The 26,219-nt window shown below is 40.8% G+C and overlaps 4 protein-coding genes and 2 pseudogenes across 4 annotated transcripts; 5 read left to right on the top strand and 1 right to left on the bottom strand.

The window, feature by feature from the left end:
• The first annotated feature begins 2,363 nt into the window (after window positions 1-2,363).
• Window positions 2,364-4,256, top strand: LOC149393689 (uncharacterized). Its single transcript, XM_089618119.1, has 4 exons — window positions 2,364-2,902; window positions 3,010-3,397; window positions 3,535-4,086; window positions 4,168-4,256. The coding sequence occupies exons 2-4, from the start codon at window positions 3,235-3,237 to the stop codon at window positions 4,254-4,256; spliced, it is 804 nt and encodes a 267-aa protein (XP_089474245.1). The 5' UTR covers window positions 2,364-2,902; window positions 3,010-3,234.
• A 6,052-nt stretch (window positions 4,257-10,308) lies between these two features.
• On the bottom strand, window positions 10,309-11,579 carry LOC149393688 (uncharacterized; annotated as a pseudogene).
• Window positions 11,580-17,899: 6,320 nt separating this feature from the next.
• On the top strand, window positions 17,900-18,541 carry LOC149393687 (uncharacterized). Its single transcript, XM_089618118.1, has one exon. The coding sequence runs from the start codon at window positions 17,900-17,902 to the stop codon at window positions 18,539-18,541; it is 642 nt and encodes a 213-aa protein (XP_089474244.1).
• Window positions 18,542-20,116: 1,575 nt separating this feature from the next.
• On the top strand, window positions 20,117-20,860 carry LOC149393686 (uncharacterized). The gene has a single exon (XM_089618117.1). The coding sequence runs from the start codon at window positions 20,117-20,119 to the stop codon at window positions 20,858-20,860; it is 744 nt and encodes a 247-aa protein (XP_089474243.1).
• A 90-nt stretch (window positions 20,861-20,950) lies between these two features.
• LOC149393685 (uncharacterized) lies at window positions 20,951-21,301 on the top strand. Its single transcript, XM_089618116.1, has one exon. The coding sequence runs from the start codon at window positions 20,951-20,953 to the stop codon at window positions 21,299-21,301; it is 351 nt and encodes a 116-aa protein (XP_089474242.1).
• Window positions 21,302-25,338: 4,037 nt separating this feature from the next.
• LOC149393684 (uncharacterized) lies at window positions 25,339-25,967 on the top strand (annotated as a pseudogene).
• Window positions 25,968-26,219: the final 252 nt, after the last annotated feature.

The raw sequence follows: 26,219 nt of genomic DNA, 5'->3' as shown, positions 1-26,219 counted from the left end.
CAGTCCAGCATCCTCGGGAACCCACAGAGCCCTCCAGCCGAGTCGCGAACCAACCGAGCCCTCTCTCACGAACCAACCGAGCCCTCGTCGCCAGTCCAGCCGAGTCGCGAACCAGACGAAAATGGTGAGTTTGTTTTGAGTCCCATTGTTTTAGGGTTTGTTAATGGTTTCATAATTATTTAGAGGTTTCTTCGGTTATGACTTTTTAGGGTTGTTTAGAATATGTTGCGGAGATTTTGGGTTTGATGGTTTGAAGTTTCGATGAATTTTTGGTGATCTTAATTGTTTTGATATGAAATATTGGGTATTATCGGTGTGAAAGTTTGGGATGTAGTTTTTTTTAGACATTTCGGATTTTTTGGCTGTGAAGTTCATAGAGGTTTGAAGGGATTTATGAAGATTTAAGTTTGCGTTGGATTTTTGGCTCCCTTTGGCTATGGATTTATTTTTGAATTTTTTTTTCAGAGTTTTCAGTTAGGTTATGTGAAGGATTTCATAGTTTATAGTTAGTTTTTGTAAATGATTTCAGAGTTTTAAGGTATTATATGGAATGGATTTCAGAGTTTTCAGTTAGGTTATGTAAAGATTTCAGAGTTTTCAGGTATTTTTTGTAAATGATTTCAGAGTTTTCTGTTAGTTTATGGAATGAATTTCAGAGTTTTCAGTTAGGTTATGTATAGATTTCAGAGTTTTCAGGTATTTTTTGTAAATGATTTCAGAGTTTTCTGTTAGTTTATGGAATGGATTTCAGAGTTTTCAGTTAGTTTATGTAAAGATTTCAGAGTTTTCAGGTATTTTTCGTAAATGATTTCAGAGTTTTCTGTTAGTTTATGGAATGGATTTCAGAGTTTTTAGTTAGTTTATGTAAAGATTTCAGAGTTTTCAGGTATTTTTTGTAAATGATTTCAGAGTTTTCTGTTAGTTTATGGAATGGATTTCAGAGTTTTCAGTTAGGTTATGTAAAGATTTCAGAGTTTTCAGGTATTATTTGTAAATGATTTCAGAGTTTTCTGTTAGTTTATAGAATGGATTTCAGAGTTTTCAGTTAGGTTATGTAAAGGATTTCAGAGTTTTCAGTTAGGTTATGTAAAGGATTTCAGAGTTTTCAGTTATCTTTTGTAAATGATTTCAGAGTTTTCAGTTAATTTTTTTATGGATTTCAGAGTTTTCAGTTATTTTTTGTAATGGATTTCATAGTTGTCATTTAGTTTATGTAATGAATTTCAGAGTTTTCAGTTAGGTTATGTAAAGGATTTCAGAGTTTTCAGTTATCTTTTGTAAATGAGTTCAGAGTTTTCAGTTAGTTTATGTAAAGGATTTCAGAGTTTTCAGTTATTTTTTGTAAATGATTTCAGAGTTTTCAGTTATGTTTTTTTATGGATTTCAGAGTTTTCAGTTATGTTTTGTAATGGATTTCATTTAGTTTTCAGTTATTTTTTGTAATGGATTTCATAGTTTTCAGTTAGTTTATGTAATAAATTTCAGAGTTTTCAGTTAGGTTATGTAATAAATTTCAGAGTTTTCAGTTATCTTTTGTAAATGATTTCAGAGTTTTCAGTTAATTTTTTTTATGGATTTCAGAGTTTTCAGTTATTTTTTTGTAATGGATTTCATAGTTTTCATTTAGTTAATGTAATGAATTTCAGAGTTTTCAGTTAGGTTATGTAAAGGATTTCAGAGTTTTCAGTTATCTTTTGTAAATGAGTTCAGAGTTTTCAGTTAATTTTTTTTATGAATTTCAGAGTTTTCAGTTATTTTTTGTAATGGATTTCAGAGTTTTCAGTTATGTTTTGTAATGGATTTCAGAGTTTTCAGCTAGTTTATATAATGATTTTCAAAGTTTTCAGTTAGTTTATGTAAAGGACTTCAGAGTTTGCAGTTATCTTTTTTTTTTTATGGATTTCAGAGTTTTCAGTTAGTTTATGTACAGGATTTCAGAGTTTTCAGTAAGTTTTCTGTGATTGATTCTTTATTTCGAACTTTTCTCATTTTTTTGTAGGCACCGAAGTATGAATTGTTAGTTCCCATCTGTAAGGAGTACAGTGGTCAAATAAGTTTCAGAGGCAGCGGGTTCTTGAAGGTAATAAGCACACGATTTATGGTATTCAGATTACATGCTAGGTTGAAGGACACACAATTTAGTTGGATCGATTCCCCTTCCGTTACGGGTTTCAACTTTAATGGTGTGATTATAGACCAACTTCTCCAACGACGCATCCAGCAAAGATGTCAGGATGCAATTTACTTTGGTATCGGTAAGAATCCTATCCGTTTCGGAAGAAACGAGTTTGGTTTGATGACCGGACTAAAGTTTAGTACGCTTCCATCAACGGAAGAATTCAAGAAGCACCTTTCTAGCAACCGTCTGTTGAAGACGTATTTTCCTGACCCCGAACACGTTGATGACAACGACAAAAAACTTCACAAGGCACCGTCTGTTGCTGATTTAGAGGCAGCTTTTAACACGTGCACGAACAAAGAAGACTTGTACAAGCTCGGACTGTGTTTGATTGTGGAAGGCATCATACGAGGAAAGGATAGTTGGCAAGGTATTTGGGAGGAGTTGTTAAGTATGGTCGATGAGCTCCCATACTTTATGGCGTTTCCGTGGGGCCACGTTAGTTGGGCTGCCACTCTCGAGGGGTTGCTAGCGACGGACCCGAAACACCTGCGTAGCTTATACGAGAATCGAGGTAAGAAGCAGAAGAAGGTTCAAGACGCAAAGTATGCGGTCCAAGGGTTTCTCCCTGCGGTTCAATTTTGGGCGTACGAGGCCATAGAGTTTGTCGGTGTAGAGTATGGCAAGAAATTGAGCGAGAATAGCATTCCGAGAATGCTCAAATGGGTGAGCATGAAACAAGCAAGACAGAAGGGGTTCACAAAAAAGTTAATCCGACAAAGCGTATGTTTTCTAACTTTTTTTCTTCGGAGATTTTATGTACATTTTCAGCTTCATTTCGACGTTTTCCAACTATTATGTATGATTAATTTCGAAGTTTTGTTTTATAGGTGGAGGCAACACCGACGCTTGAGCCTACCGATGGTGAGAAGAAGTATCTCTCCATACTCGAGAGACACCCATCTACTATACCAGAATATCCGGGTTACAATTCTGTTGTAGCGCACAAGAAGTCGGCGTACGTGAATGAAGAGGACGTTGGCCCACCGCGTGGAGATGAGAATTTTTCAATACTTGAACGACGTTTGAGTGATGTGGAGTAGAATGTTAAGAAAATGTGTAGGGAGCAGAAGCGCATGAGGAAGCAAATCATGAGGTGGCAAAAAGACACGACTGAGAAACTCGATTATTTGGTAAGTGTCGTCCCGGGAAGCGCTACACAAGAAGAGAGGTATCCATCGGAGAAGTTTCCACGGCGGAGGTCACCATCGCCACATGGTAATCTCTCTCAACTGTGAATTTCGAAGTTTTTAGTTTTATATTGTTAATGATTTCGGAGTTTTATGGCTTTTTTTATATACTGTTTCGAATATTAGTTATTAATTTTTGGTGTTTTGTGACATAATTTTTGGCAGTGGAGAATGATGAAGGTTTATTTTTTGACCCTGACGAAGCTGTTAATATTCATGATGAAACTTTGGACCCTCCGGATGATGATATCGGTAATGGTGAAGAAGAAGAAGATGGTGAGGAGGAAGACGATGAAGATGATGACAACGATGAAGATGATGAAACTTTGGACCCTCCGGATGTCAACGATGGAGATGATGACAACGACGAAGATGAAGACGATGATGACGAATGGATGGCAGCCCCCGAGACGACAAGCAACGTGGCAGCCCCGGAGACGACAAGCACCGTGGCAGCTCCCGAGACGGCAAGCGAGACGGCAGCCCCCGAGACGGCAAGCGAGACGACAGCCCCCGAGGCGGAAGCCCCCGTGGCAGCCACCGAGACGGCAACCACCGTGAACGCCCCCGTGACGGCAACCACCGTGGCAGCCCCCGATGACGACGACGACTTCGTCAACCCTCCGACGAAAGAGACGGCAAGAACTGTGGCAGCCCCCGATGACGACGACGACGACTTCGTCAACCCTCCGGCGAAAGAATCTGTCCGTGTCTATGGTAAGTTCTCAATTTTCAAACTGTTTTGCCTATATTTCATGGTTTATGTTCTTTTTAATTATTTTATGTTGGATTGTGTAGTTTCGAAGAGAAAGAGCAAGCGGCCCATAAAGTATGATGATTACACTCCGTTGAACACAGCCAAACTGAAAAGCCTGAAAAAGGGGTGATGAACATTACTTTGATAGTGTTGGAGACTAGTTTTTTTGGATGAAAATTGGGTTTGTAATGTTTGTTGATAATAACTTTGGTAGTTTTGGAGACTAGTTTTTTGGATGATATTTTGGTTTGTAATGTATACATGAATATGAATAACCCGAAATGTCTGAAATCCTTGACAAAAAATTACTGAAATGTCTGAAATCATTGACAAAAAATTACTGAAATGTCTGAAATCCTTGACAAAAAATTACTGAAATGTCTGAAATCCATTACAAAAATGAACTGAAATGTCTGAAATCAAACACATAAACTAACTGAAAACTCTGAAATCAAACACATAAAATAACTGAAATGTCTGAAATCAAGCACATACACTAACTGAAAACTCCGAAATCAAACACATAAAATAACTGAAATGTCTGAAATCAAGCACATACACTAACTGAAAACGCCGAAATCAAACACATAAAATAACTGAAATGTCTGAAATTAATCACATAAACTAACTGACAACTCTGAAATCAAACATACAAAATAACTGAAATATCTGAAATCCATTATAAAAATTATCTGAAAACTCTGAAATCAAACATACAAAATAACTAAAATATCTGAAATCCATTATAAAAATTATCTGAAAACTCTGAAATCAAACACATAAAATAACTGAAATGTCTGAAATCAAGCACATAAAATAACTGAAAACTCCGAAATCAAACACATAAAATAACTGAAATGTCTGAAATCCATTATAAAAATTATCTGAAAACTCTGAAATCAAACACATAAAATAACTGAAATGTCTGAAATCAAGCAAATAAACTAACTGAAAACTCCGAAATCAAACACATAAAATAACTGAAATATCTGAAATCCATTATAAAAATTATCTGAAAACTCTGAAATCAAACATATAAAATAACTGAAATATCTGAAATCCATTATAAAAATTATCTGAAAACTCTGAAATCAAACACATAAAATAACTGAAATGTCTGAAATCAAGCACATACACTAACTGAAAACTCCGAAATCAAACACATAAAATAACTGAAATGTCTGAAATTAATCACATAAACTAACTGAAATGTCTGAAATCCATTACAAAAATTAGCTGAAAACTCTGAAATCAAACACATAAAATAACTTAAATGTCTGAAATCCAATACTACTGACGAAAAGTACACGACTTCCTATTATGTCCTCTACCTCCACAAATACTACATTTGCGCTGAACAACAATGACTTCACCTTGAGACGGCAAACGTTTGATCTTGCGCCGTCCTCCTTTGCTCTTCTTCTTCGGCCGACCGGCGGGGTTTTTCGCAACAGGTACCTTGACCTCCATATTCAACAGCTCTTCTGGAGCATTCCACTCGTGTTCAGGACCACAAGGGTACACAGCATCCATGTAGGCTGCTCTCCAACTTTCTACTCGATAGAAAGGGTGACACAATGAATACACATCGATGTTACGCTTTGTTGCGACACACGTCGCATGCATGCAAGGGAGACCAAGAAGTTGAAACAACCCGCATGTGCATTCTTTTGTCAACATGTTTACCGTGCCATCCTCGTCTCCATCAAGTACTAAGAACTCATGTTGCGTAACCCCCGAATATTGCAAATGGCGATCCTTTTGAACTTGAAGTCGTAAGTCCTCATCAAATTTTGGACTCAGTTTGGTCTTCGCATTTCCAGATTTTTCTCTTCGCTTGAAGAACCATTCTTGAAGAGTAAATCGAATGCATTCCACCATGCTACAAATTGGGAATGTTCTAGCGTCCTTTATCCTCTTGTTGAAGCTTTCCGCGTAGTTACTCGTCAATAAATTGTACCTGTTGTTAAAATATTCGAAGTCGCATTGTAAATCTAAGAAACAAACCAAAATCTTCGAAATAAAGTACTACCTGCTTGTGAACTTACCTTTTTCCAGGAAAGTACGACCGAGCAAACCTTTCAATTCCAATGTCTTCCAGATATTTAGCAAGGTTTGGATCTTTACGCCTTAGCTTCTCGAATTGAGCATGTGAAACAGATTTTCTCCAAGCATAACATGCGCCATACATCTCTGGGCCACAAACATCGGTTTTGAACACATGAGCAACATTCATACTTAGATGCTGGTAGCAGATCCCGTGATAACACTCTGGATACAAAACCGGTATAGCATGAAGGATACTCGCGTGCCTAAAACAAAGCGTTTGAAACATAAATATTAGATCAACTAAAATATTCGAAATGTACTTCTCAGAAAACCTAAAATCTCTGAAATAACATTCCAAAATTGTCGAAACAAAACTAAAATCTTCGAAATTAAGTACCTGTCTGATATGAAACAAAGATCTGGCGGGGAACCGATGGTCTCTCTCAGTTTCCGAAGGAAGTAGGTCCAAGAGTGATTATTTTCGGTGTCTACAACAGCAAATGCAAGTGGAAACAATTGGTCATTTGCATCTAATGCAATCGCCGATAATATCTGCCCTCCGTACTTTGTCTTCAAGAAACTACCATCGATACATATCACAGGTCGACATGATGCAAATCCCCGTATACAAGCTCCAAGGGCCCAAAAACAGTACCGAAATCGACTGCCGGAGTCAAGAACAAGGTCAGTAACCGAACCTGGATTTTTTTGTTCTAATGCGTAGAAGTAAGCAGGTAACCGCTTGTATGACTCGTCAAGTGTACCCCTTATGTACCCAATTGTCGTCTCCTTGCATCTCCAAGCCTTCTCGTAACTCAAATTTATCCCATACTCCTTTCGTACATCTTCTATGATGTTCCTTGGTGTATATGATGTCGATTGAAGACTATACTTATGCTTGATAACATGTCCTACAATCCATGGTGCAGCTTGAAGTTGGCCACTAGCAGGGGCATCAATCGAACAAGTATGTGTAGAAACATACACACTCACTTCGAACATATCACTGTTTGGTAGTTTATTCCCTCTCAATTTCCAAGTACAATCACCAGCTTTGCACTTGACTACCCACCGACTCCTGCTTGTTTCGAAGACCCTATACTGAAAGCTCTTTCTCATTGCAAGCATGGCAACTTTAGTTTTCAAATCAAACTTATTATCAAAAATTTGCCCAACACATATGTCCGAAGAACTGGCAGTGGATGAAGGCGTACTTACATTTTCCTCCGAATCGGGAATTGAAACATGTGCATCCCATAATTTTGACTTCTTATGAGGCGTCGCCGATACTGGCTCTAACATGGGAATATCATTATCATTCATAACCGGATCATCCTCACAATAGAATCCGCTTGCATCAAAATCTTCCTCATCATCGCCATCTTCATCTTCCTCATCATCACCATCCTTACCTTCCTCATCACCCTCTTCATCGCATGGCGCCTGAAAATCATTCACCTCGACGCTAATACCTAAGCATGCTACCTGAGAATTTGGGGTTGGTGAAACTGCCCTGCTTGGAGTTGTATCAAGAGCTGCATCAACAATGTTTCTTTTCACGGGGGTTACGCATAAGGAAATCCTCAGCTTGGATTGACCAGAATTCTCTAACATAAATGCCGTCACACTAGCGTCCGATGCCAAAATGAGAGGAGGCATTGGTCTTCCAGCCCAAACATACGCAGCTTCAAGTTTCAAATCGTATAACGACTCGTCGACACAAAAAGCTTCGTACATAGCGATTAATAGCTCCGCCCGAGATATGTCTTTCGCGAGTGCACGGAGTTCGAATCGCGATTCATTAATATATTCCCATTTTGTACCTTTGTTCACCCAAGTACCATCAAATAAACAACATATATTAACGTTTGAACCTGTTAAGAAGTTAAAAATTTGAGTTTAAACGATATCTTTTCTGGGAATCGAAATCTTCGAAATGAAATCGAAATAACAACTATAAACTTCGAAATTACAGACAACAATTTCGGACTTTTTTCTGGATCCAACATGACAAACTCAAACTCTTTTTTTCAGGAAATCAAACAAATCTCTTACAAAATATCATCGAATTAGGGATCAAAACTTACCCATATATCTTCGGGTTTGCCGTGCGTTGGGGTTTGCGACGAGCGTGGAGATGGGCGTGCTTGGCTGTGGGCTCGGCTGGTTCGCGACTCGGCTGGAGGGCTCTGTTGGTTCGCGAGATTGCTGGACTGGCGACGACGGCTAGGGCTCTGAGTGGCGACGACGGCTGAGTGGCGACGACGGCTGCGGGCTAGGGCTCTGAGTGGCTCTGAGGATGGTTTCTTTTTTTCTTTTTTTTTTTGAAAGGGAAAGGTGCTTGGCTGTGGGCTGCACGTTTTTTTTTCTTTTGTTTTGGTTTCTGAATTGAAAAAGACAACTGGAGTGAGTGAAGGATTGATTTTGAAAAAAAAATTCATTTAAGGGTAATTTTGACATTTTACATGGTGATATGCTTGGTTTTCCTAAGGGAACCAAAATATGGTTTGGTTTTCAAATCACATGCTACACTAAGCTTGCTTTATCAAGTTTCCCATTCCAAATGCATTAACTAAAATACCCTCAAAAAATTGTTTATAACATTTTTTTTAGCAAATCTGTTTACCAAACAGATACCAAAACAATAATGATAATGATAATAATAATAATAATAATTATTATTATTATTAAAGAGCTTTTTATTTCTTCAACGTAATTTTTGACTTGCCTTTTATTTTTGTTTTTTTTTTCTTCAATAGCTTTAACATTAAAATATGTGGCCAACCTCAGACAATCGATCGGAAAAGAGCTTCGACTCTCTGGGCTACGCGACGACAATCGAATGGAGCCTCTTCGGTGATGAAACCACCGCGTTGTCCCAAATCGACCTCACCTGTCTCGCTGAGTTAGGGAAAAACCTAGCCATGAGATTGAAGATTCTGTTCGATAGAGATTCCGTAACGAGTCCCACGCTCATCCATATACAGGCATGTCCATATACGTTGTCCTTCAAATCCCCCAAATATTTTGTTTCGTCAAGACTTGACCCAAAACTGGGAACTATCTCGATGAAAATTACGGTTCAGGAATCGATACAAGCAAGGTTTTGGGGCTTTTGGGAGAAGTGGAAGATGTTGACCGTTCTTCAATCTCCCAATATCTCGCATGAGCTGTGTTAATTTGGATTTGATTGGATTCGATTTTTTATTTTAAATTTCATATTTATTTTTATGCTGTGTTGAGGGTTTAATTGTAGAACTCGTCGTACACGGTGGTCGACCACACGTACGATGCGGTGTTTATCATAGCTGGTGGTGCTGGTTGGCAAGCTGCCATTGGACTCTCCTAGCACGGCATCAACAATGTCTGCATAATGAAGCTTCTTGATTCTGTCGTCGTTGTTGTGTTTGTCTCGCAAAAAAAAAAGTTATATGAACAAAATAACTTCTGTGAATGTTTGGTAATGGAAGAAAAAAAAGTTGTCGTGTGGATGAGGGAGGATTTTCTCGCCGTAATTGCACATGAACTTCACGCGGGTCTTTTGGTTTTCCGCCCGCTGAGTAGTGTAGAACTTGTTCTTTTTTTTTCTTTTTTTTTTGGTGAGAAAGATCAGTTGTTTGGTTTCAGACTGTGTGTTTGTTTATTTTGTTTTTATTTTTAATGATAAAAGGAAGGATTATAAAGAAATATGAGTTCTGACCAATTTACCCTTATTTTCCTTCAATTACTGTTAAGAGCAACTTCAACCCATTTTGTATATTTGGTGTTGAAATCACACAACTTTTGTGTTGATTTAGCACCAAATTTTTTTCCAACTCCAACCACGACACCAAATTTCACACTAAAAATACTATTCACTATTATTATAGTATTAAAATGATACAATCTCTTTATTAATAAATATTTCAATAAATAATTATAATGTTTATATTTTTTAATTAAGTGATTAAAATTATTTATTACTTACCAATATTTAACAAAAACTCAAATAAATAAATAAAAATTGAAATAAAAATAACATTAATAAAAAAATATTACATTTAAATAATTCAACAAAAAAAAACATACATTTGAAAGATAGATTACATCACACTAATTATCAGAATTAGTATATTCATTCTACAAGTGCTCAATTAATGCATTTCGAAGTTCAATATAAGCGTCTCTATTCTTGATTTGTCGGTGTTGAGCTAAGAATTTTTGAAATCGAGCATCTTCATTTTCCGCCATCTCAATTTCTGCATTTGAAACTTCGGCTCGTTCTTCAATGATTGGATTAACATCGCGTTCATTTTCTATTATCATATTATGCAAAATAATACACGATGTCATGATATCATGTAACACTTTCTTACTCCAAAAGCGGGATGGTTCAACCACAATTGCAAATCTTGACTTCAACACTCCAAATGCACGCTCCACATCCTATCTACATGTTTCTTGTTTCATTGCAAATAACTTTTTTTTTGGACCACGTGGATCGTGAATAGTTTGAACAAGGGTCGACCATTTTGGGTATATGCCATCAGCTAGATAATAACCCATATTATATTTTTTTTCCATTAATGATATAATTGGCTGGTGGAGCAGTACCCTCAGCAAGATTAGCAAAAAGATGAGATGCCTCTAGCACATTCATATCATTATTAGATCCTGGTAGGCTGAAACATGCATGTCATATCCAAAGATCATAATCAGCTACAGCTTCTAGAATAATCGTAGGAGATCCATTACGTCCAGCATATTGACCTGCCCAAGCTGTTGGGCAGTTTTTCCACTTCCAATGCATACAATCTAAACTACCCAGCATACCTGGAAATCCTCGACGCTCATTAATGTGGAGTAGCCTTGCAATGTCATTGGGATCAGGTTCTCGAAGATAATGGCCTCCAAACACCTCGACAATAGCACGGCAAAAACACTTCAAGCATTCCAAAGTTGTGGACTTGCCTATTTTGATATACTCATCGGTGGAGTCTGCTGGTGATCCATATGCCAACATTCGAAATGCGGCTTTTAGTTTTTGCAAACTAGACAACCCGAGTTTACCGAGTCCATCTCTTCGTTGGACAAAGTAATTGTCATGCCTTTGCACAACATCATGAATTCGAAGAAATAAAGCTCTGCTCATTCAAAATCTTCGTCAGAACATTGTCTCTGGGAATCGAGGATTCTCTGCAAAATAGTCGTTGAAGAGATTGCGAGCGGCATGTTCCTGATCACGGTTGATAACTATATGACCAGGAATAGATCCAAGATGAGAGCCTTCGGTATTTAGCATAAAATTGTTGTTTGCAGTAATTTGAGATATGACTTTGTTTTCTAGATCTTCATAAAATTCATTATCTGAAGAAGAAGAAGAAGAAGATTGTATATATGATGAACTACCATATTGAAAATTCATCGTTTATGATGAGAAGAAGTATACGGTAAAGAAGGTGATGACATTTTTTCAAGTATGAAACTCATCATTTATAGAAAGAAACAAATAGATCTAGACCATTGAATTTTTAGATCTAAAATCTAGACCTTTGAATATCTAGATCTAAAATCTTGACCATTGAATTTCTAGATCTAAAATCTAGCCATTGCATTGTATTGTCACATCTTGTCTCTTGGTATTTAGGGCTGTACAAAACCGAACCGAAAATCGGATAAAACCGATATCTAAACCTAACCGAAACTGAAATCTGGAGCCACATCAGATAACCGAAATTCGGATTCGGATAACCGATCCAGTTTCAAAAACTGGACAGGATATCGGATTTGATTTTAGAAAAATTTGGATATCGGTTATATAACCGATTTTTTATTTAAAAAATTAAATTAAAAATAATTAAACATAGGTCTTTTACAACCACCTAACTTTTATTTTTTGTTTTTAGACTATGAATTATTATTCTAGAGCTTTATATGACTCGTTTTGTACTCGTATTTAAATCATTGTAATAATTTTAGAACTAGATATGTATTTTAAAAACTGGATAGTCAGTTTGTTTAAACCGGATATAAAACTGGATCCAAAATTTAAAGAATCGGATAACCGAATTTTGAAAAACAGATATTGGACCGGATATTTAGGTTTAAGAAACTAGATAACCGAATATTTGGATAACCGAATTTCGGTTTTAGACTAAACTGGACCGGATATTGGACCGAGAAAAACCGAATATTCAGATTCGAATATAAAAAAATGTAAGAAACCAAACCCAACCGATCTAGTTTCAGCCCTATTAGCATTATGAGAAAGAAACAAATAGATCTAGACCATTGAATTTCTAGCTCTAAAATCTAGCCGTTGCATATTATTGTGAAATCATGTCTCTTAGCATTATAAGAAAGAAACAAATAGATCTAAACCATTGTATTTTTAGATATAAAATCTAGCCGTTGCATTGTATTGTCACATCTTGTCTCTTAGCATTATTAGAAAAAAAAAAGATCTAGACCATTGAATTTCTAGATCTAAAATCTAGCCGTTGCATTGTATTTTCACATCTTGTCTCTAAGCATTATAATAAAGAAACAAATAAATCTAGACCATTGAATTTCTAGATCTAAAATCTAGCCGTTGCATTTCTTCAAACATTTCTAAAATCTAGCCGTTGAAGTTCTATATAAATAAGACTTACTCCTCAACTCATTTCCTCACAAATTCATTCTTCAACTCATTTCTTCAAACATAACTTCAAGTCGTAGTTCTTTATATTATGTTCAAGAAGATATACTTTTGTGTCATACCTATTGTTATGGCATCATTTTTCGTATGCGAAAAACGACAATCCAAATGCAAAAATGACGCAAAACCGGAAGACCCCCCCGGTAGAACCCACAAAACCGGATGATCCCTCCGGTAGAATCCACAAAACCGGAGGATCCCTCCGGAGAACCCACAAAACCGGAGGACACCTCCGGTAAAACTCACAAAACCGGAGGATCCCTCCTGTAGAACCCACAAAACCGGAGGATCCCTCCGGTAAAACGCTCAAAATCGGAAGATCTCTCCGGTAAAATCCACAAAACTGGAGGATCCATCTGGTAAAATCCACAAAACCGGAGAATCCCTCCGACCAAGTTTCCAGAACTTTACACACTCAAAATTCTATAAATACCCCCCTCATTTTTTTACCAAAGGAGGATGGTTTTGAAGAAAATAAAAGCTCTCAAAAAACAAAAAGCTTTCAAAGCACTCAAAAGATCGGAAAATGACAAAGAAAAATAAAAGACAAAGACGGAGAGAAGAGAAGAGGGAATCAAGACCAAGATTAGAGAACGAAGAGAAGACGAAGAATCCGACGAGAAGACGAAGAACGCGAAGAACGTGAAGAGCTCGAAGAACGCGAAGAACACGAAGAACGCGAAGAACACGAATGCCGACTATTGACGAAGTGACGAGGAATCGGAAACCACTTTCCGATGAGACAAGGACGACGAGAATAGAAGAACTTCATCACACCTAACCTGCGTGCGGTTATAGGGTCTAACCCTAGATCGAACCACCAACGGTACTGAATGCTAATCGCAAAACGGGATTAACATTTTGGCGCTAGAAGGAGGGGTACTCGAAAACAACCACGAGTTCTCCACCGGCAAATCCACCTCCCTCTACGGGACCATCACAAGCCTCCCTAGTAGAATTTCTCTTTTCAAAATTGGAAGAATCCTCCACCGAAAGTGTCAAGACCAGAGGACTACTCCACCGAATCATCATCACCGGAAGACTCCTCCGGCAAAAATCTTATGCAAGATGTCCAACCACGTTGCCGCTTCTGGAAGCAACGCCCCTCAACCGACGGAGAGCGTAGTACTTCATACACGGGCCCGAACTCAAGCTAGGCATGACCAAGAGACCTCGCCACCAAGCGTCATCCCGTTAGCGGGCACCACGCCTCCACCACATCCAAATACGATCGGCGTTAGAAATCCCACCCTCGACATTGTCTTCATCGAACGAGACGGCCGCATGGAGTGAGAACAGTCTTTTCCTACTAACAAGCGAGTTCGCAAGAGATCGAGAGGAGAGGGTCATGACACTACACGCACAAGCAAGATAATGGCGCCAACAAAACGCCCACACGGGCGGTCAAATGCGCGAGCAAGTGCAAGTACCCAACAATGAGGTTGGACAAAACGACGCGCCTGACCCAAGTATTTGAGACATCAGCCGCCACTACCAGGCGGAATTGAGAACCGTCCAGGAGCAAGATCAATGCCCGGAGATCCAGGCACCCCAGCGCATGGGGGCCTATCCTACCAATGGACAAAGAGACCCACGCCCGTAATCTCGCGTGAACCTCCCCTAGGCCACTCGCTCCACAACAGGAGCGAGGTCCGAATAAAGAAGGTCTGCCTTTAAGCGGCTTGGACAAGGAGAGGAAGTTGCCGACAGTAGAGACGTGAAAAGGTTCTCACCGCCCCGACGCACAAGGTCTCCAAGATGCTTGGAGCCACATGTGGAATTGAGACGGCACCTCAACTCTTAGTGGGAGATTCCGAGGCACCAAGTTGCCCCAGAGGAGCAAGGAAGAAGTCGTTCCCCCGACAACGGCAACACTGACGCCTCCTGCTTCATATGCTACCCAAGCATCGAACGAAAGAGGGCGCACTACTCGATTTGCTCCAGCCGCCATGCAGACCGGGAACGAAGAGCTGACAAATGTGGTTAACGAGCTGAGAGAGGAAGTTGGAGAGCTACGCATGGCACAAAACTAGAACCCCGCTTGTAAGAAGCATGATTGAAGGCATAGCTTCACCGTTCACCGCGAACGTCCTCGCCGACGATGCCGCAGGAAATTTTCGCCCGCCCAGTATACCGCTCTACGATGGGAGCACAGACCCACTCTACCACATCCATCAATATCAAACGAATATGAAAATGGCAGTACAATCACCATCGACGATGTGTCAGGGTTTCTACCTCACGCTCACTGGCACCGCGTTTGAGTGGTTCCAAAGACTTGGACGAGGGTCAGTCCATGTTGGAATTGATCTAGGGTTTAAGAAAAAGTTTAATGCTTCGGTAAGCGGCGGAATTTTAAAATTTTTCTTTTAACTAGTAAAACGTTTTTACTCACCTAGACAAAGAGCAAGCACATGTAAATAAAAACTAATATGAGCATTAAAGATTACTAACCTTTTTAGACGCTTGAACGTTGATGAGCCTTCGGAAGGTTGATAATGTTCGTCTCCCCTCGCAACACGTCTCTCCTCTTTCCTCTCAAACTCGAGCAAACACGAAAGTTTCTATCACAAGAATCACTCGAGAAAGAAAGGAATTAGTGTGTGGGCACTTTTAAACACGACGACTCAAGAACAAGTCTTAGAGTCAAGGAGCTAAAACACTAGGTCAAATGAGGACCTAGGTGCCAAAACAAAAACGAAATTGACTAGAGAGAGAGAGAGAGAGGAGTCGGCCAACAATGTCTAGAAAGAGAGTCTCTCAATCTCTAACTTATGTGGAATGAATAGAATGAGAGGAATGAGGGTCCTATTTATAGGAGAAGGGTTGGCCTTGGAAAGAAGTAGTTTCCTCTTATTTTCCAAGCCTTTATGAGCAATCCCTTATTGCCGAATTCTCCTAAATGGGCGCCCACCTCATGCACATCCCCAAGGGATTAGTTTCCTCTTTTGTTCCATGCCTTGCCTTTGACTCTCTCTTGGTCGAAATTCCTATTACCTTGTATAGGAAATTTGTTTCCTCTTTTTCTTTTGGCAAGTATCTTGATACATTCATGCACAAAATATTCTCGCTTTCTTTGGGTATGTTGGGCGCCTATAGCCTTTTAGAATGGGCTTCTAGAAGCTTTTCCATTTGTTCATGACAACATGAAAAAAGGCCCATTAAGAATTTTCAATAAAATTCTTATGAAATGAAATTAATCCACAAGGCCCAATGATCAAGTCATGGCCGAGTGTTATTGAGTCATCAAATGACCTTGTCAAAAAAATTATTGACATTCATTTCATCCTATGTCTCAAAAGACAAAAATACCTTTTTGACTATTTTCGTTCTTGTTTTGACTTAGCTTCCAGTTTAACTATTCCTACTCGATGTGATTCGTGACAGTGACCTCATGGATCCAAATGAACAAAGCTTGAGCTAAATACTTGGACTAAAAAAATCACAAACCTTTTCCAAGTTTAGCTTAATGTCAACTGACTCCACTAAAGAGTTGACACTGAAAATCTCTCGGTTCAAATGAATTTATTTTCTACTCAAGAATTCAACCTAATTGTAATGAGTGGATCCACAGAAATTATCAGTGTTTACCCTTCATGAATATCATCAGCTAGTCGGAATTTACAAAATTACCATTTTACCCTTCTAGCTGTTATTTCCTCAACTCATTTGTCGCTTGTGAATAAGTTAGAAACAATGTATTGACGAGGAGCTAACAAGTCACATTATTTCATCCAAAAGGGTCAGGACTCAATTTGGACACTGGCCAGTTCATTTATTCACACTCCAAGGAACAAAGCATGAGGTGATATACATTGCATTTCAGCAATCTTGTACATGAATTCCATATCTATGAGAACTTCACAAAGTTACTCATGACATTCTCCCAACTTAGTACTTCACCAATAGGCCTTGTTCGGAATCACATAGTGAGTCCGAACTCTGACTTTCTCAAATGAGAATACGTAAGGCGTTAAATGGCATGTCTCATTTCAGGATTAAGGTAAGCACGATGCAATTCATACGTAGTGGCTTCGAGACATAAGAGGTTAAATGGTTTGTTCTTATCTTGTCTCTAGAAGTGCACTAGTCAATTTAGTACCTTTGGAAGATACCTAGAAGAACTATAGAGTCTGCAACTCTCAATGCCCCATAACCAGACATCATAGATTCTCCTAACAATCGTACTGAGGTCAATAGTCATTTGACCCTTAGATTGCGAATATATCGTTTTAAGCAAACTACGAAGAGTTTGTTCATGCAAATCTACATTTGTTTCTTCGTAAGTTGTTTAGTTTGTTTATGGACTAAAGACTAATGTTTTATCATAAAGCTTCAAACAGACAAGGAAGAATGAATGAACGTTTCAACTTTTTATTAATGAATAAGCAATTACAAGCAAGAGCCTTCGTGAGACTTTAATACATCAAATGTAAAAAATAAAGACTACAACTCTTCTTGTGGGCACCATTGACAACAGTCCAATCATTCGAAGATCTCCAAGAGAGATTCCTCACTCGCTTCTCTGCCTCACGAGTACGACAGAAGGAGAAATCTTACCTTCTGACGATCAGGCAAGGGAGCGGCGAAGAACTCCAATATTACCTCAATCGGTTTATTGAAGAATCAAATAAGGTGGACGAATACGAGGATAGTGACGCTATCTATGCATTCATCGACGGTTTACGTGCTTGCGACCTCCTGATATCGTTTGTGAAACAACGACTTACCACAATGACATAATTCATTTCTCAGGCACGCAATATATTTCGGTCGAGGAATATTACGAGAGTCGAAGAATCCGCGAGAGGGGAAGCCGTCATAGAGACGAGGATGAAGCCGACAACGACACACAAAGGAAGAAAAACTAGAGCACACACATCACGGTCTCAAACATCCGCCCCCCGACAAACCCGAAGCCCCTATTGGTCGAGAAGTTTCAGAGAAATGTCGACTTCACGCCACTCAAGACCACGCCGGATAGGATCCTAGCCTTACACGGGGACATGTTTACTGAGCCTCGACCCCTATTCAAGGAGCCATCAATGCGAAACAAGAACAAGTACTGTGAGTTCCACAAAGACCACGACCATATCACCCCTGAGTGCATCCAACTCAAGAGACAGATCGAAGACCTCATCCAAGACGACAAGCTAAAAGATTTCGTGATAATGATGGTCTCCAATCCAGACCCCGCTTTAAGGAGACAGGCTTTTCAGAACAACATGCGACAAGATCATGGTAAGAAGGTCTTCATGGGTGGCGGCGACGATAACGACGCCGGAGGCAACACAGCCTATGCTCCGCTAAATATCGTGACAATTATTTTTGGAGGACCCGAGGCGGGAGACACTGCGCACGAGCGAAGAAACTACGTGAGGGCGATGGCTGGAGAGGGCCCCTCTCATCACATCAACCTTACCCTGAGCAAATGGCCCACCACACTGTATGAGACGATCCACTTCACAGAAGAGAAGGCTCGCCGAGTCATGCATCCACACAACGATGCCATTGTTGTCAGAGCACAAGTGGCGAACAATCTAGTAAAGAGGATTCTCATCGAGAATGGGAGTTCGGCCGATATCTTGTTCAAGACGGCCCTCGACCGGATGGATCTTGGCGAAATCCACCCGACCCCAGTCAAGACACCGCTATTTGGGTTTACGGGGGAACGTGTTTACACATAAGGCTCCATCAACCTCCCAGTCACCTTTGGACAAGAGGGTGAGGCCCAAATCATGCGTTTGGTAAACTTCTTGATTGTGGACCAACCTTCCGCCCATAACGTTATCATAGGGTGACCGACTCTCAACAAGCTTCGCGCAGTCACCTCGACGTACCATCGCCTAATAAAGTTTCTAACATCGACGGGAGTGGGGGTAATGCAAGGAAACTTGGCCGACTCAAGAATGTGTCACGTTCGAGGATCTCGCAATAAAAAATGATGAGATATTAGGGGCAATGTATCATATTGAAGACGACATCACAGGCGAGATCGACGAGACGCAAATGTCCGGAGACTTGGACCCGAGAGAGGAAGCTGACACCAACAAAGTAGAAGCATCGAGCGAACTCACACCCATAATACTCGACGACGCCAAACCCAAACAAGTCGTCATGATTGGAGCACACTTGTCGGTCGAACTGAAAGGTCAACTCAGATAAACCCTCCGGAAAAATAAGTACGTATTAGCATGGATGTACGCGGATATGCCGGGAATCAACCCGGAGGTCATCGCTCATCGACTCAATGTGCTCACCGGAGAGAAAGGAAAAATTCAAAAAAGAAGATCGTTTAACCCCGAGAGATACCTCGCGATCAATGAGGAAGTCGAGAAATTGATCACCGCTAAGTTCGTTCGCGAAGCCAAGTTCCCCAATTAGGTCTCTAACGTAGTCATGGTGAAGAAATCGAATGGAAAATGGCGAATCTGCAACGACTACACCGACCTAAACAAGGCATACCCAAAGGATTGTTTTCCCTTGCCAAGGATTGACCAGCTGGTCGACTCCACCGCTGGACATGAACTCATGGGCTTCATGGACGCGTACTCAGGATACAATCAGATAAGAATGTACGAACCGGACGAACTTAAAATCACGTTCACCACTGACCGAGGACTATTTTGCTATCAAGTAATGCTGTTCGGATTGAAGAATGCCGGAGCCACTTACCAACGCTTGGTAAACCAAATGTTTGCCAAGCATATCGGAAAGATGATGGAGGTTTACATTGACGACATGCTCCTCAAGAGCCTCAAGGCACCGGACCACGTCAAGGACTTGGAGGAGACCTTCACTCTCCTCTGAAAGTATAAGATGAAGTTAAACCGAAACAAATGCCCATTTGGAGTCGAATCGGGAAAATTCTTGGTATTCACGGTCAACCAGCGAGGAATCGAAGCCAATCCTGAAAAGATCCAGGCCCTTCTAGATATGAGATCCTCGACCAAGGCAAAGAAGGTTCAAAGCCTCACTGGACACGTGGCTGCGCTTAGCCGATTCATCTCCAAGGCCACCGACCGGTGCCTGCCTTTCTTCCAAGCCATCAAAGGAGGAGCCAACTTCAATTGTGCGAGGTCGCATTCCATAACCTAAAGGCCTACTTTGCCACACCACCACTCTTGGCAAAGACAAAGGACGGCGAGACCCTTTATCTGTACTTCTCCGTAGATATGGCGGTAAGTGCAGTCCTCATCCGAGAAGAAGAAAAGATCCAATGACCTGTATACTACGTGAGCAAGGCTCTCCTAGACGCAGAGATGCGATATTCAGAGATAGAGAAATTGTTTCTTGCTCTGACGATGGCGGCAAAGAAGCTCCGGCCGTATTTCCAAGCACACCAAATCGTTGTGAGGACCGAATGTCCGATCAAGAAGGCGATGCAGAAGGGCACCTCAACAAGAATGGCCATCTGGTCTCAAGAGTTGGGAGAATACGGGGTGGAATTTCAGCCGAGGGTTGCAATCAAAGGACAAGCTGTCTCCGACTTCATCGCCGAATTCACCTACGACGTGAACATATTCCAAGACGAGAAAACTGAAAGAGAAAAAGAGACCACAAAGGACAAGGAGGCGGAAAAGAAGAGGAAGGCTACCCCCGGCGGGCCAATCTGGAGCCTCCACGTGGATGGAGCATCTAACATGCACGGGTCGGGAGCCGGAATCGTCTTCATCAACCCATATGGAGAGAAGCTCAAGTATGCCATTCATTTTCAATTCAAGACCTCAAACAATGAGGCTGAATACGAAGCTCTCCTAGCGGGACTCGACATAGATAGAAAACTTGGAGCGAAAAACCTTAGGATCCACAGCGACTCACTCCTCATCGTCAACCAAGTCAATGGGGAGTATCAGGCGAAGGAAGAGAACATAGTCGCATACCTGGAGGAGCCCAAGCTCCGATTAGAGACAATATCCTTGTACGAGATCATGCAAGTCCCCAGAGGCTCGAATGTCGAGGCTAATGCTCTAGCCCAGATGGCCTCCAGAGGCGAAATCGATTAATTGGGAAAAGTGCCCGTCGAGACCCTGAAGCTCTCATCCATCAACATGAGAGAAGTGAGATTGATCGAAGAAGAACCATAGCCGAAATGGATGACTCTAATCGTCAACTACCTCCACGACAACACGCTCCCCTCCAACCAAGCTGAAGCTAAGAGGGTGAAGTACCATGCGCACAAATATGTTTTACGAGGTTCCACGCTCTACAAAAGAGGATACTCGCATCCGCTCCTCCGATGTTTGGACGAGGCCGAAGCCAACTATGTCTTGAGGGAAATCCATGAAGGGATATGTGGAAATCACTCCGCAGGCCCATCCCTCACTTTGAAGGTGCTCAAACAAGGCTATTTCTGGCCTACAATGAAGAAGGATGCCTTCGGCTTAGCGCGAAAATGCGACAAATGTCAAAGATTCTCGCATGTTCCGAGGCAGGCCCCAACCTAATTATGCCCAATCCTCGTGGCACGCCCGTTCACGAAATGGGGAGTAGACCTCATTTGCAAACTCCCGATGCGTCAGGCCAACGAGTCTGGGCTATAGTCGCAATCGACTACTTCACAAAATGGGTGGAGGCAAAACCTCTAGCCACAATAACCGAAGCCAATACAACAAACTTCATGTGGTGGTAGATTATATGTCGCCACGGAATCCCCGCCTCGATAGTCACCGATAACGGCAGTCAGTTTGATAACGCAAGAGTCCGAGCAATATGCGAGCAACTGAAGATTAGCAAAACGTTCTCTTCACCGCGCCATCCGCATGCGAATGGTCACTTGAAGCTGTTAACAAGACAATCAAAAAGACATTGAAGAAGAAACTGGAAGAGAAGAAAGGCGCATAGGCCGATGAGCTCCCTCTCGTCCTCTGGGCCTATCGGACGCCGATGAGAACCACTACCGGTGAAACAAAATTCTCCCTGATCTACGGAGTCGAAGCTGTCATCCCAGTCGAGATTGTAGCACCGTCATTTTGAATGGAAACCTTCGACGAAAGCGACAACAATGAAGCCCTTCGGATGGAGCTTGGTGTGATCAAAGAAATGAGAGCTGAAGCGTTCACTCGCATGGCCGCCCAGAAAAGGATCGTTAAAAAGCACTAAAACTCGAAGGTTAAAGTTCGCTGTTTTGTCGAAGGAAGCCTCGTCATGAGAAAAGTGTTCCAAAATACACAAGTACGTGGGGCGGGAGCACTCGTGCCAAACTGGGAAGGGCCTTACCGAATCCGAAAGGTGATCCACAACAGAACCTATCGCCTCGATGAGATGGACGGCACAGAGATTAGGTACCCATGGAACGCAGAGCTCCGCCAATATTACCAGTAGGCCATAACGCGATGTTGTCTGAAGGCTAGCAAACGATACAACCAGAGTTTTTGGTTTACTTTTCTACGCTTTTACTTTCAAAAAGTGGCCACCGGCCCAAATGTAATGTTACTTTTCTAAAAGTGGCGATGCCCAAGTACATTTTGAACTTTCAAAAGCGGCTACACGCCCAAGTAATTAATGAAGTCGAGATTCACACTCAATTTGCAATGATTAGCTATTTTTTCATACAATTTAAACGAGTTACATAAAAACTATAGGGTTAATGGCCTAAGCCAAATACCAAACGCAACGGCAAATAAAATAAACTGGACAAGAAATCGAGCCCCTAAACGTAGAAAAAAAAGTGATTGCGGCGTCAAAATCCTAAACATATCTCAAAGAATTCCGTGCGACCCGAGATGAGGGGACTCGCGCCATCGAGTCCTCGACCAACCTCAAAGTATCCATGGAATCTGAGAAAGAGGTCAAAATCTCAAACATATCTCAAAGAATTCTGTGCGACCCGAGATGAGGGGACTTGTGCCATCAAGTCTCCGACCGACCTCAAAGCGTCCATGGAATCTGAGAAAGAGGTGATTGCGGCGTCAAAACCCCAAACATATCTCAAAGAATTCTGTGCGACCTGAGATGAGGGGACTCGCGCCATCGAGTCCCTGACCGACCTCAAAGCATCTATGGAATTTGAGAAAGAGGTGATTGGGGCGTCAAAACCTCAATATATCTCAAAGAATTCTGTGCGACCTGAGATGAGGGGACTCGCGCCATCGAGTCTCCGACCAACCTCAAAGCGTCCATATAATCTGAGTAAGAGGTTATTGCGGCGTCAAAGCCCCAATCATATCTCAAATATTTATGCGCGACCCGAGATGAGGGGACTCGCGCCATCGAGTCCTTGACCGACCTCAAAGCTTTTATGGGATCCGAGAAAATGAGAACTCTCGACTCCAAGGTCCTGAATGCAACTAAAAGAATCCCATATAGCTTGAGATGAGGGAATTCATGCCATCAAAACCCGGACTCACCTCAAATCCTCATCAAGGCGCAAGAAAATGAAAAAGGCATCAAAACCTAGCACAAGCTCAATCATGTCCATACAAAAAATACAAACACAAAAATAAAGGAGACAAGTCGTATAAATAATAAGAGATTCCAAAAGATTCATACAATTACAAGTGAAAAAAGGGAAAGCGCTTATTTACCAATAAGACTCACCCAAACGGGGACCCACGAGAATACAACGGGTTAAAAAGATGCACAATGAACCGCGCCACCAAGAAAAAAAATATCAACAAGTGATAGTTTGCCCAAAAAGCATAAAAAAACAGTAACTACACAAAAAGACAAGTACGGGAAGTCATAAGTAACCGCACGGGCGTACGAAATGCAAGTTTCAAAAGCGACAAATCGCTATCGCCATCCAAGTCCACTCGCTCTGTGTCCCAAGGAAGAACCTCCTCGCCCTTGCCTGGCTCAGTCACCTCCGGAGGCAAGTCAGAAGGAACATAGGAGAAGGAAATTGGGAGACCCGGGTTCTCGACAATCGTCTTCTTCTTCCCCTGGAAGATCCCACACCAGTAAGAAACCAGACCGTTGTATGCTTGATCAGAGATGAGCTAGCGCCACGCCACTCGAATTAAGCCACACTCCGCCCGAGAAACGTCACGCCCCGTCCAAATAGTGTCACTATCTGCCTGAATAGCATGTAGGTCCGAATGCAGACATATGAGTTCGGCTGCCTGATCACGGTTCTTTCCCGAAAAAGGAAATAAACTCTCCTCCTAGCTTCTTAATCATTGAAGTGCCTTCATCCTGACCAGCCTTCAGACCATCTTCGAACGATATCTCGGCCCATCTCGCCAAGTCACAGAAGTTGTGTTTAACAAAAAAAATAGCAAACATTCGAAAAAGATCTGGGTAATTGAAGCTTACACATCCAAGTTCACTGGAATATTCAAAATGGTGCATAAAAATTATAGTTTCACGCACGACGAGTCGCACGTAAAACTTGGGGGGGGTTAATGTTAAGGCGTCATTTTTCGTATGCGAAAAACCACAATCCAAATGCAAAAACAACGCAAAAACGGAAGACCGCTCCAGTAAAACCCACAAAACCAGAGGATCCCTCCGGTAGAACCCACAAAACCGGAGGACACCTCTGGTAAAACTCACAAAACCGGAGGATCCCTCCGGTAGAACCCACAAAACCGGAGGATCCCTCCGGTAAAACTCACAAAACCGGAGGATCCATCCGGTAGAACCCTCAAAACCGGAAGATCCCTCCGGTAAAACCCACAAAACTGGAGGATCCCTCCGGTAAAATCCGCAAAACCGGAGAATCCCTCCGACCAAGTTTCCATAACTTTACACACTCAAAATTCTATAAATACCCCCCTCATTTTTTTACCAAAGGAGGATGATTTTGAAGAAAACAAAAGATCTCAAAAACCAAAAGCTTTCAAAGCACTCAAAAGATCGGAAAATGACCAAGAAAAATAAAAGACAAAGACAGAGAGAAGAGAAGAGGGAATCAAGACCATGATAAGAGAACTAAGAGATGACGAAGAATCTGACGAGAAGACAAAGAACGCGAAGAACACGAAGAACGTGAAGAACGTGAAGAACTCGAAGAACGCAAAGAACGTGAAGAACACGAAGAATGCGAAGAACGCGAAGAACACGAAGAACGTGAAGAACACGAAGGCCGACTATTGACGAAGTGACGAGGAACCGGAAACCACTTTCCAGTGAGACAATGACGACGAGAATATAAGAACTTCACCACACCTAACCTACGTGCGGTTATATGGTCTGACCACAGATCGAACCACCGACGGTTCTAAATGATATTTCTCAAAACCCAATCATAGGGATTTCCCAAAAAAAAGATCAATTTTGGGCAAGAATTGAAACAGAGTATTACTCAAATGGAATCCAAAAAGTTAGACCAAGAAGATCTTTAGAAACTAGAATGACAACCATTTTGTCTGCTGTTTCGAAAATAAGGGGATGTATTAACCAGATTGAAAATAAGAATCCAAGCGGTGCTACGGAATAAGACATTGTAAGTATATATTTTGTCGAGAATATGTATACATTATATTTTTTTTATTTGTACTTACTAACTTTTTATCATTATTCTTTTATCAATATGTAATAGTTAACTCAAGCGAAAATGTTATTGGTAGAGGATGCCAAATACAAGAGGGGCTTCAAATTTGACCATGTGTGGCCCATTCTTAAGGGAATTGAGAAATTTGCTGGTAACAGCTCAAATACCGAGTCCCCAGGTCGTAACCATCCTTCATCGTCATCATTTTCTACCGAGTCACCTGTAACCCCCAGTATGAATTCATTTGATCTTAACATGAACGATCAAGAAGGCACTTGCAATTTATCTGAAAGACCAATGGGTGTAAAGAAAGCAAAGAGACAACAAAAAGATGATGAAGAATTAAAAAAATTATGGACAAAAATGAGAGTCTTGTCCGAACTATTAAAGATTCTAATGTTGATAGAATTGAAGTTCAGAGACAAAAAAATGAACTTTAAAAGAAAAAGATTGAGCTAGCTCAAATGAAAGAAGAGAATAAAATTTTATTCATGAATTCAGATACTATATCCGACCCAAATATGCATGAATTTCTAGTAAAAGAAAAAGAAAAAATTATGCAAAAAAGAGCACAGACGAACCAATATGAAAAACAAGGAGAAGGTTCCCAATATCATGGATCTCAATATCGAGTATCTAATTATCAACGAGATCAAGCTCAGGGAGATCAAGCTTAGGGAGATCAAACTCAAGGAGATCGAGATCAAGATTTTACTCAGTATTATAATTATCTTGACGGAACTGGAAATAATTTACTATGTCTTTTAAAATTATGTTATTGTTTTTAGTTTTTATTTATTTTGTGTGTTTTTTATGTTTTACTTGAAATTTATTTTAATAAGTTTTTTGTAGTCAATTTATGAGTTTTGGTGTTTTATAAATATTCATAGGGTTAATATATACATATATATATATATATATATATATAA

This window comes from Urtica dioica, chromosome 6 (genome assembly GCF_054948205.1).
Source record: "Urtica dioica subsp. dioica isolate 48M chromosome 6, U.dioica_male_clone48M_v1_H2, whole genome shotgun sequence".
Taxonomy (NCBI): domain Eukaryota; kingdom Viridiplantae; phylum Streptophyta; class Magnoliopsida; order Rosales; family Urticaceae; genus Urtica; species Urtica dioica.
The sequence above is the reverse complement of the archived record's forward strand: the minus strand, read 5'-3'. Positions and strand labels throughout refer to the sequence as shown.

What these genes read in the sequence shown, in the direction of transcription:
- LOC149393689 (XM_089618119.1), top strand. Translation starts at nt 3,235, where the DNA reads ATGTGTAGGGAGCAGAAGCGCATGAGGAAGCAAATCATGAGGTGGCAA. An exon ending in GAGGTCACCATCGCCACATG is followed by an intron (nt 3,398 to 3,534) that starts GTAATCTCTCTC and finishes AATTTTTGGCAG; the next exon opens with TGGAGAATGATGAAGGTTTA. An exon ending in AGAATCTGTCCGTGTCTATG is followed by an intron (nt 4,087 to 4,167) that starts GTAAGTTCTCAA and finishes TGGATTGTGTAG; the next exon opens with TTTCGAAGAGAAAGAGCAAG.
- LOC149393687 (XM_089618118.1), top strand. Translation starts at nt 17,900, where the DNA reads ATGCGAAACAAGAACAAGTACTGTGAGTTCCACAAAGACCACGACCAT.
- LOC149393686 (XM_089618117.1), top strand. Translation starts at nt 20,117, where the DNA reads ATGCGATATTCAGAGATAGAGAAATTGTTTCTTGCTCTGACGATGGCG.
- LOC149393685 (XM_089618116.1), top strand. Translation starts at nt 20,951, where the DNA reads ATGACTCTAATCGTCAACTACCTCCACGACAACACGCTCCCCTCCAAC.